The 12527-nt window shown below is 55.4% G+C and overlaps 2 protein-coding genes across 2 annotated transcripts in view; both read left to right on the top strand.

Moving 5' to 3' along the window:
• Window positions 1-12196, top strand: part of LOC147120821 (uncharacterized) — a 50835-nt gene extending 38639 nt beyond the window's left edge. The window contains exons 2-3 of the mRNA XM_085978908.1: window positions 8440-10652; window positions 11720-12196. Of these exons, the coding sequence (XP_085835034.1) occupies window positions 8459-10624 (2166 nt within the window). The 5' untranslated portion in view covers window positions 8440-8458 and the 3' untranslated portion in view covers window positions 10625-10652; window positions 11720-12196. The remainder of the gene's footprint in view (window positions 1-8439; window positions 10653-11719) is intronic.
• The window catches only part of LOC147120819 (uncharacterized), a 393799-nt gene that overhangs the window by 200634 nt on the left and 180638 nt on the right, over window positions 1-12527 (top strand). The window lies entirely within an intron of this gene.

Here is a 12527-nt window from a genome sequence, read left to right as displayed (position 1 = left end):
CACTCTTACACTGACACTGTCACTCACTCTCACACTGACACTGTCACTCTCACACTGACACTGTCACTCACTCTCACACTGACACCGTCGCTCACTCTCACACTGACACTGTCGCTCACTCTCACACTGACGCTGTCGCTCACTCTCACACTGACACCGTCACTCACTCTCACACTGACGCTGTCGCTCACTCTCACACTGATACTCACTCTCACACTGACACTGTCACTCACTCTCACACTGATGCTGTCGCTCACTCTCACACTGACACCGTCACTCACTCTCACACTGACACTGTCACTCACTCTCACACTGACACTGTCACTCACTCTCACACTGACACTGTCACTCTCTCTCACACTGACGCTGTCACTCACTCTCACACTGATGCTGTCACTCACTCTCACACTGACGCTGTCGCTCACTCTCACACTGACACCGTCACTCACTCTCACACTGACGCTGTCGCTCACTCTCACACTGATACTCACTCTCACACTGACACTGTCACTCACTCTCACACTGATGCTGTCGCTCACTCTCACACTGACACCGTCACTCACTCTCACACTGACACTGTCACTCACTCTCACACTGACACTGTCACTCTCTCTCACACTGACGCTGTCACTCACTCTCACACTGATGCTGTCACTCACTCTCACACTGACGCTGTCGCTCACTCTCACACTGACACTGTCACTCACTCTCACACTGACACCGTCGCTCACTTTCACACTGACACCGTCGCTCACTCTCACACTGACACCGTCACTCACTCTCACACTGACACTGTCACTCACTCTCACACTGACACTGTCGCTCACTCTCACACTGACACCGTCGCTCACTCTCACACTGACACCGTCGCTCACTCTCACACTGACACTGTCACTCACTCTCACACTGACACTGTCGCTCACTCTCACACTGACGCCGTCGCTCACTCTCACACTGACGCCGTCGCTCAATCTCACACTGACACCGTCACTCACTCTCACACTGACACCGTCACTCACTCTCACACTGACACCGTCGCTCACTCTCACACTGACACTGTCGCTCACTCTCACACTGACGCCGTCGCTCACTCTCACACTGACACCGTCGCTCACTCTCACACTGACACCGTCGCTCACTCTCACACTGACACCGTCGCTCACTCTCACACTGACACCGTCACTCACTCTCACTGACGCTGTCACTCACTCTCACACTGACACTGTCACTCACTCTCACACTGACACTGTCACTCACTCTCACACTGACACTGTCGCTCTCTCTCACTCTGACACTGTCACTCACTCTCACACTGACGCCGTCGCTCACTCTCACACTGACACCGTCACTCTCTCTCACACTGACGCTGTCGCTCACTCTCACACTGACACTGTCACTCTCTCTCACACTGACACTGTCACTCACTCTCACACCGACACTGTCACTCACTCTCACACTGACACTGTCACTCACTCTCACACTGACACTGTCGCTCACTCTCACACTGACACCGTCGCTCACTCTCACACTGACACTGTCGCTCTCTCTCACACTGACACTCACTCACTCTCACACTGACACTGTCACTCACTCTCACACTGACGCTGTCGCTCACTCTCACACTGACGCCGTCGCTCACTCTCACACTGACGCCGTCGCTCACTCTCACACTGACACTGTCGCTCACTCTCACACTGACACTGTCGCTCACTCTCACACTGACACTGTCGCTCACTCTCACACTGACACTGTCGCTCACTCTCACACTGACACTGTCGCTCACTCTCACACTGACACTGTCGCTCACTCTCACTCTGACACTGTCACTCACTCTCACACTGACACTGTCACTCACTCTCACACTGACACTGTCACTCACTCTCACACTGACGCCGTCACTCACTCTCACACTGACGCCGTCACTCACTCTCACACTGACACCGTCACTCACTCTCACACTGACACCGTCACTCACTCTCACACTGACACCGTCGCTCACTCTCACACTGACACCGTCGCTCACTCTCACACTGACACCGTCGCTCACTCTCACACTGACACCGTCGCTCACTCTCACACTGACACCGTCGCTCACTCTCACACTGACACCGTCGCTCACTCTCACACTGACACCGTCGCTCACTCTCACACTGACACCGTCGCTCACTCTCACACTGACACCGTCGCTCACTCTCACACTGACACCGTCGCTCACTCTCACACTGACGCTGTCGCTCACTCTCACACTGACGCTGTCACTCTCTCTCACACTGACGCTGTCGCTCACTCTCACACTGACACTGTCGCTCACTCTCACACTGATGCTGTCACTCTCACACTGACACTGTCACTCACTCTCACACTGACACTGTCACTCACTCTCACACTGACACTGTCACTCACTCTCACACTGACACTGTCACTCACTCTCACACTGACACTGTCACTCACTCTCACACTGACACTGTCACTCACTCTCACACTGGCACTGTCACTCACTCTCACACTGACACTGTCACTCTCTCACACTGACACCGTCACTCCCTCTCACACTGACACTGTCACTCACTCTCACACTGACGCCGTCACTCACTCTCACACTGACACCGTCACTCTCTCACACTGACACTGTCACTCTCTCTCACACTGAAACTGTCACTCTCTCTCACACTGACACTGTCACTCTCTCTCACACTGACACTGTCACTCACTCTCACACTGACACTGTCACTCACTCTCACACTGACACTGTCACTCACTCTCACTGACACTGTCACTCTCTCTCACACTGACGCTGTCACTCTCTCTCACACTGACGCTGTCACTCTCTCTCACACTGACACTGTCACTCTCTCTCACACTGACACTGTCACTCTCACACTGACACTGTCACTCACTCTCACACTGACGCTGTCGCTCACTCTCACACTGACACTGTCGCTCACTCTCACACTGACACCGTCACTCACTCTCACACTGACACCGTCACTCACTCTCACACTGACACCGTCACTCACTCTCACACTGACACCGTCACTCACTCTCACACTGACGCTGTCACTCACTCTCACACTGACACTGTCACTCACTCTCACACTGACACTGTCACTCACTCTCACACTGACACCGTCGCTCACTCTCACACAGACACTGTCGCTCACTCTCACACTGACACTGTCACTCACTCTCACACTGACGCTGTCGCTCACTCTCACACTGTCACTGTCACTCTCACACTGACGCTGTCACTCTCTCTCACACTGACACTGTCACTCACTCTCACACTGACACTGTCACTCACTCTCGCACTGACACTGTCACTCACTCTCACACTGACACTGTCACTCTCTCACACTGACACTGTCACTCACTCTCACACTGACACTGTCACTCACTCTCACACTGACACTGTCACTCACACTGACACTGTCACTCACTCTCACACTGACACTGTCACTCACTCTCACACTGACACTGTCACTCACTCTCACACTGACACTGTCACTCACTCTCACACTGACACTGTCACTCTCTCTCACACTGACACCGTCACTCACTCTCACACTGACACTGTCACTCACTCTCACACTGACACTGTCACTCACACTGACACTGTCACTCACTCTCACACTGACACTGTCACTCTCTCTCACACTGACACTGTCACTCTCTCTCACACTGACGCTGTCGCTCACTCTCACACTCTCTCTCACACTGACACCGTCACTCACTCTCACACTGACACTGTCACTCACTCTCACACTGACACTGTCACTCACACTGACACTGTCACTCACTCTCACACTGACACTGTCACTCTCTCTCACACTGACGCTGTCGCTCACTCTCACACTGACGCCGTCGCTCACTCTCACACTGACACCGTCACTCACTCTCACACTGACACCGTCACTCACTCTCACACTGACACTGTCACTCACTCTCACACTGACACTGTCGCTCACTCTCACACTGACACCGTCGCTTACTCTCACACTGACACCGTCTCTCACACTGACACCGTCGCTCACTCTCACACTGACGCCGTCGCTCACTCTCACACTGACACCGTCACTCACTCTCACACTGACACCGTCGCTCACTCTCACACTGACACTGTCGCTCACTCTCACACTGACACTGTCACTCACTCTCACACTGACACTCACTCTCTCACACTGACACCGTCGCTCACTCTCACACTGACACTGTCACTCACTCTCACACTGACACTGTCACTCTCTCACACTGACACCGTCACTCCCTCTCACACTGACACTGTCACTCACTCTCACACTGACGCCGTCACTCACTCTCACACTGACACCGTCACTCTCTCACACTGACACTGTCACTCTCTCTCACACTGACACTGTCACTCACTCTCACACTGAAACTGTCACTCTCTCTCACACTGACACTGTCACTCTCTCTCACACTGACACTGTCACTCACTCTCACACTGACACTGTCACTCACTCTCACACTGACACTGTCACTGACACTGTCACTCTCTCTCACACTGACGCTGTCACTCTCTCTCACACTGACGCTGTCACTCTCTCTCACACTGACACTGTCACTCTCTCTCACACTGACACTGTCACTCTCACACTGACACTGTCACTCACTCTCACACTGACGCTGTCGCTCACTCTCACACTGACGCTGTCGCTCACTCTCACACTGACACTGTCACTCACTCTCACACTGACACCGTCACTCACTCTCACACTGACACCGTCACTCACTCTCACACTGACGCTGTCACTCACTCTCACACTGACACTGTCACTCACTCTCACACTGACACTGTCACTCACTCTCACACTGACACTGTCACTCACTCTCACACTGACACTGTCACTCACTCTCACACTGACACCGTCGCTCACTCTCACACAGACACTGTCGCTCACTCTCACACTGACACTGTCACTCACTCTCACACTGACGCTGTCGCTCACTCTCACACTGTCACTGTCACTCTCACACTGACGCTGTCACTCTCTCTCACACTGACACTGTCACTCACTCTCACACTGACACTGTCACTCACTCTCACACTGACACTGTCACTCACTCTCACACTGACACTGTCACTCTCTCACACTGACACTGTCACTCACTCTCACACTGACACTGTCACTCACTCTCACACTGACACTGTCACTCACACTGACACTGTCACTCACTCTCACACTGACACTGTCACTCACTCTCACACTGACACTGTCACTCTCTCTCACACTGACACCGTCACTCACTCTCACACTGACACTGTCACTCACTCTCACACTGACACTGTCACTCACACTGACACTGTCACTCACTCTCACACTGACACTGTCACTCTCTCTCACACTGACACTGTCACTCTCTCTCACACTGACGCTGTCGCTCACTCTCACACTGACGCCGTCGCTCACTCTCACACTGACCGTCACTCACTCTCACACTGACACTGTCGCTCACTCTCACACTGACACTGTCCCTCTCTCTCACACTGACACTGTCACTCACTCTCACACTGACACTGTCGCTCACTCTCACACTGACACTGTCGCTCACTCTCACACTGACGCCGTCGCTCACTCTCACACTGACACTGTCACTCACTCTCACACTGACACTGTCACTCTCTCTCACACTGACACTGTCACTCACTCTCACACTGACGCTGTCACTCACTCTCACACTGACACCGTCACTCTCTCACACTGACACCGTCACTCTCTCTCACACTGACACCGTCACTCTCTCACACTGACACCGTCACTCTCTCTCACACTGACACTGTCACTCACTCTCACACTGACACTCACTCTCACACTGACGCTGTCACTCACTCTCACACTGACACTGTCACTCACTCTCACACTGACACTCACTCTCACACTGACACTGTCACTCTCACACTGACACTGTCACTCAATCTCACACTGACGCTGTCACTCACTCTCACACTGACGCTGTCACTCTCTCTCACACCGACACCGTCGCTCACTCTCACACTGACACCGTCGCTCACTCTCACACTGACACTGTCACTCACTCTCACACTGACGCTGTCACTCACTCTCACACTGACACTGTCACTCACTCTCACACTGACGCTGTCACTCACTCTCACACTGACACTGTCACTCACTCTCACACTGACACTGTCACTCACTCTCACACTGACACTGTCACTCACTCTCACACTGACGCTGTCGCTCACTCTCACACTGACACTGTCACTCACTCTCACACTGACACTGTCACTCACTCTCACACTGACACTGTCGCTCACTCTCACACTGACACTGTCACTCACTCTCTCACTGACACTGTCACTCACTCTCACACTGACACTGTCACTCTCACACTGACACCGTCACTCACTCTCACACTGACACTGTCACTCACTCTCACACTGACACTGTCACTCACTCTCACACTGACACTGTCGCTCACTCTCACACTGACACTGTCACTCACTCTCACACTGACACCGTCGCTCACTCTCACACTGACACTGTCACTCACTCTCACACTGATGCCGTCGCTCACTCTCACACTGACACTGTCACTCTCTCTCACACTGACACTGTCACTCACTCTCACACTGACACCGTCGCTCACTCTCACACTGACACCGTCGCTCACTCTCACACTGACACCGTCGCTCACTCTCACACTGACACCGTCGCTCACTCTCACACTGACACCGTCGCTCACTCTCACACTGACACCGTCACTCACTCTCACACTGACACCGTCACTCACTCTCACACTGACACCGTCACTCACTCTCACACTGACACCGTCGCTCACTCTCACACTGACACTGTCACTCTCTCTCACACTGACACTGTCGCTCACTCTCACACTGACACTGTCACTCTCACACTGACACTGTCACTCTCACACTGACGCTGTCGCTCACTCTCACACTGACGCTGTCGCTCACTCTCACACTGACGCTGTCGCTCACTCTCAGACTGACACTGTCGCTCACTCTCACACTGACACTGTCACTCACTCTCACACTGACACTGTCACTCACTCTCACACTGACACCGTCGCTCACTCTCACACTGACACTGTCGCTCACTCTCACACTGACACTGTCGCTCACTCTCACACTGACACTGTCGCTCACTCTCACACTGACACTGTCACTCACTCTCACACTGACACTGTCACTCACTCTCACACTGACACTCACTCTCACACTGACACTCACTCTCACACTGACGCCGTCGCTCACTCTCACACTGACACTGTCGCTCACTCTCACACTGACACTGTCACTCACTCTCACACTGAAACTGTCACTCACTCTCACTGACACTCTCTCTCACACTGACGCTGTCACTCTCTCTCACACTGACACCGTCGCTCACTCTCACACTGACACCGTCACTCACTCTCACACTGACACTGTCACTCTCTCTCACACTGAAACTGTCACTCACTCTCACTGACACTGTCACTCTCTCTCACACTGACGCTGTCACTCTCTCTCACACTGACACTGTCACTCACTCTCACACTGACACTGTCACTCACTCTCACTGACACTGTCACTCACTCTCACACTGACACTGTCACTCTCTCTCACACTGACACTGTCACTCACTCTCACACTGACACCGTCGCTCACTCTCACACTGACACCGTTACTGACAGTTTGCTGATTTCTAAGAATGACACTAAGACTTGAACACTGACTGATCGGGTTGCTTTTACGCAGAGTTCTGGCTGTTCCAGTTCCTTTTTATGTGTAATTTAAAAAAAAAATTCTAAGTTTCACGTAGGAAGTGATTTTAGTGACCTGTCTGGGGAGGGAGATCCCCGTTCATTGAGAGCCTGATCCAATCAGAGTGAAACTGAGGCAAGAGCGACCCCGTGGGCCCCTGGTCTGAGAGCCACCCCCGAGTCCCGGAGCCACCCCCCCCCCACTGGTCCCAGAGCCACCCCCCGGTCCCGGAGCCACCCCCTCCCCCCACTGGTCCCAGAGCCACCCCCCGGTCCCGGAGCCACCCCCCCCCCCCCCCTGGTCCCGGAGCCACCCCCCCAACCCCCAGGTCCCAGAGCCACCCCCCGGTCCCGGAGCCACCCCCCCCCCCCACTGGTCCCAGAGCCACCCCCCCCCCCGGGTCCCGGAGCCACCCCCCGCCCCGGCCCCGGAGCTGCCACCCCCCCCCCGGTCCCGGAGCCACCCCCCCCCCGGTCCCGGAGCCGCCACCCCCCCCCCCCGGTCCTGGAGCCACCCACCCGGTCCCAGAGTTTCTGTTTGTGGGATCTTACTTTGTGAAAAGGTGGTTGTTGAGTTTGTTGCTATTGAAAGTAATTGATTGAGTGTGAAGAGCCTTTCACTCGGAGAAGGTGTTCTGGAAGTGCAAGTGTTGGTGTACTTTAGTTGTGTAACAGCCCACTCTCTCTCACCAGGGGAGTAACAGGAGTCACCATGGCGAGCAAAGATGAGAACCTTTTGGCAAGCATCAACAATGCTTTCCGGAAACAGACCAAGGCTGAGGAAGTGAGGAGGGACAACATGCTCATGATGCAACCCTATGCCAACTGGGAGGAGTTCCTGATGCCGGCCCCCACCTCCATCGCCATTCTAGGTGAACTGATCATCATCTCTTCCGCCTGTGACTTCCCTGTAAACAAGCACACCCCGGACCGACAATACCAACACGTCAAGTATCCCGAATCCTTCCGCGCCTGCCTGATGCAGGTTAGTAACCAGGGCTGGAAAACCTTTAACTTGGCCCATAAGAACATGGACCAGATTCGGCTTCACTCCCAGAGCGTCCCCACGCACATGAAGAATACAGTGACGACCTTGATGGAAGGTGACCAGAAGGTCCTGGAGAAGATCCTGCCTCTTCAGCTGAACTGCATCAAGACCGTTGCTGACGAGTGTCTGGGACTAGCCCAGGAGGTGGAGAAGGACTTCTCCTCTGTCACCGACCTAATCCATGAGCTGCTGGAGGCCTGCACCAGCGCCAAGGGTGCGTACGAGAGTGAGTCCAAGGAGGTCCAGCAGGCCCTGGAGGAGTCCACGCTTCGAAAGGCCACCGCGGAGAAGGACAAGAGGCAGGTGGAAGAATATTTCACCAGGATGACCAAAGAGGTGGAGGAGGCCCACAACGCCTACAAGGACGCGCTGGAGTCCGCACCCAGCGAGTGGGGGGTCATGGGCCTGTTTGCGGTGCAGAACTCAATCAATCTGGTCAGCAGCCTTGTGTCGGGCTTCATGTCGATGGTCACGGCTGACCCGGTGAGTCTCTCCATCACCGTGGTGGAGACTTTGGCCAACATTGGCAATGTCATCGCAGAAAAGGTGAAGAAGAAGGACCAAGCCAACCCTTCACCGCAGCAGGTTGAGCTGGACCCAGTGGCTGCCAACAATGTCCTATCAAAGTCCAGTGGCCTGCTGATAGCCACAGTGAAGCTGCAGGACCTGCTCTCTGAGGACGCCGAGCTCAGTCTGAAGAAACTGCTGGACCGCGCGACTGGCGGTGTGAACTCGGACATCTCCAGGCGCATGTTCCAGAGGATTAAAACGGAGATCAACCTGGAGGAGGACTGCAGCCCGAAGCAGGCGGCCCTCACTCTGTGCAGGAAGGGGATTGCCATTTGTGAGAAGCTGGAGGAGATCGGTCAGTGTGAAAAGCCCAGTGAAGAGCAGATGGAGAATATGGCCGTGAGGATCGGCGAGCTGTACGGCAAAGTGCTGAAGTTCACTGTGGGGTGCACGGCCTCCAGCAGCTCGTCTGTGCTCCCCCCGAACGCCCCAAACCTGTCCAGCGCAGCTGGGGTGCACGACCCCGAGGACAAGAGCATGGTCCAAACCGTGGTGACACAGGCCAGGTTCAAGATCGAGAACGCCAAAGCGCACTTGGATAGCACCCGGGCAGAGTATGAGAGGAGCTTCCAAGACTTGAAGCAGAACAACAAGGAGCTGGACGATATCCTGATCATGATGAGGACATGCCAGGTGACGAAGATCAACTTCAACACCACGCTGAAGATGTTGGCCCAGGGCCTGGACGCGTTGGGCCGGGTGCGAGAACAGTGGACCAAGATGATCCACTTCTTTGAGATGGTTTCCAACTTGATCAACATTTGCCTTACCAAGTCCCTGAAAAAGTTCATCGTGCACAGCGAAGAAATCCAAGGAATCCAGGGCTACAGCCAGCAAAAGCTCATCAAAGACTTAATTTACGCCCAAGCCTTTCAGGCGACCAACATCTCCTGCCTGGTCCACATGATCTCCAGAACCTACGTGGAGATTTCTACAAAGTACCTGATGAGCCGAGTGTCCAGCCTGGGGCGACTCATCACCCTGGACCCAGAGGGTGCGGAATTTCACACCGAGCGCCAACAGCTGCGACAGGGCTGCGATGATGCCCGGAAAATGATCATGGAACAAGTGTTGAGCAGCAAGGAGGAGTTTGAGAGTCGGGTACAGCAGCGGATTGAGGCCATCGACTCTGGTTTCAGGGCTGTGCTGCCTCCTCCCTCTGAACAGGAAGTGCAGGCGATCGAGTGGTCGCTGAAACAGGACCCACAATCCATCTTCAAGGAGATCTCGGAGGAGGAGGAGGAGGACCAGTGGGCCTGAGAGAGAAAGCAAGGCTCCAGCCGCCACGGTGAGTGGGGAAGGGAAACTGACGGATTGAGAAGTCGAGCCGAGTCCATTCCCTTTTCCTTCGTTTTTTCAGGTTGGGGAGAAGGTGGGTGGGTGGGGTTGGAGATATGGGGAGAAGGTGGGTAGGTGGGGTTGGAGATATGGGGAGAAGGTGGGTGGGTGGAGTTGGAGATATGGGGAGAAGGTGGGTGGGTGGAGTTGGAGATATGGGGAGAAGGTGGGTGGGTGGGTTTGGAGATATGGGGGGTGGGTGGGTTTGGAGATATGGGGAGAAGGTGGGTAGGTGGGGTAGGGGGATATGGGGAGAAGGTGGGTGGGGTTGGAGATATGGGGAGAAGGTGGGTAGGTGGGGTAGGGGGATATGGGGAGAAGGTGGGTGGGGTTGGAGATATGGGGGGTAGGTGGGGATATGGGGAGAAGGTGGGTAGATGGGGTTGGGGATATGGGGAGAAGGTGGGTAGGGGGATATGGGGAGAAGGTGGGTGGGGTTGAGGGATATGGGGAGAGGGTGGGTAGGTGGGGTTGGGGATGTGGGGAGAAGGTGGGTAGATGGGGTTGGGGATATGGGGAGAGGGTGGGTAGATGGGGTTGGGGATATGGGGAGAGGGTGGGTAGATGGGGTTGGGGATATGGGGAGAAGGTGGGTAGGGTTAGGGATATGGGGAGAAAGTGGGTAGGTGGGGTTGAGGGATATGGGGGTAGATGGGGTTGGGGATATGGGGAGAAGGTGGGTAGGGTTAGGGATATGGAGAGAAAGTGGGTAGGTGGGGTTGAGGGATATGGGGAGAGGGTGGGTAGGTGGGGTTGGGGATGTGGGGAGAAGGTGGGTAGATGGGGTTGGGGATATGGGGAGAGGGTGGGTAGATGGGGTTGGGGATGTGGGGAGAAGGTGGGTAGGGTTAGGGATATGGGGAGAAAGTGGGTAGGTGGGGTTGAGGGATATGGGGAGAGGGTGGGAAGGTGGGGTTGGGGGATGGGGGGGGTAGGTGGGGATGGGGGAGAATGAATAGACTAAGTAGCTCTTTCCTGTTCCTGCAAATTCTAAAATTACGGTGGCTGTTTTTTCAGGTTTGGAACATGTGTTTGAACCAAGGATGCTGCGTGCCAATCTCCAGGGAGCAGTGAGGAGCACCTCCTGACTCTGCAGTCACACCTGTTGAGTTATTTATGTATATGTTGCTATATTGGACCGGCCCTGTGACTTGGGGCTTTGCTGGTGAGCTGCAATCTTCATCAGAGAGATGCAAGACTCCTCCCCCTCTGATACCCTCCCCCTGCCCCTCACAACAGAGGCCCTGCTTGGGGCCTGCAGCAGACGGGGTTGTCCTGTCCTGGGCCCCCTCCCCCTCCCCTTATACAGGTGCTGTGCCTCGGCCATCTTACACGGTCTGTGGGTCGAAGCTGGTTGGGGGCTCCCAGGTATTAATCCCGGTGCAGTGACCGGCCCGGCCCAGTGTGGAGATACAACCTCTCTGAGCCCCCGGGGAGTGCGACTTCGGGGAGGGTGTCGGCGGATTGGCTGAGTTGGTGGTAGTGGGGGGGGGTGAGGGGTCAGTGGGGGGGGGTGAGGGGTCAGTGGGGGGGTGAGGGGTCAGTGGGGGGGGGGGTGAGGGGTCAGTGGGGGGGTCAGGGGTCAGTGGGGGGTGAGAGGTCAGTGGGGGGGGTGAGGGGTCAGTGGGGGGGTGAGGGGTCAGTGGGGGGGTGAGGGGTCAGTGGGGGGGTGAGAGGTCAGTGGGGGGGGGGGGGGGTGAGGGGTCAGTGGGGGGGTGAGAGGTCAGTGGGGGGGTGAGGGGTCTGGGGGGTGAGAGGTCAGTGGGGGGTGAGGGGTCAGTGGGGGGGTGAGGGGTCAGTGGGGGGGTGAGGGGTCAGTGGGGGG

The sequence above is a fragment of the Somniosus microcephalus genome, chromosome 3 (genome assembly GCF_052327205.1).
Source record: "Somniosus microcephalus isolate GS21.2 chromosome 3, FLI_Smic_1.0, whole genome shotgun sequence".
NCBI classification, from domain to species: Eukaryota; Metazoa; Chordata; class Chondrichthyes; order Squaliformes; family Somniosidae; genus Somniosus; species Somniosus microcephalus.
The sequence above is the reverse complement of the archived record's forward strand: the minus strand, read 5'-3'. Positions and strand labels throughout refer to the sequence as shown.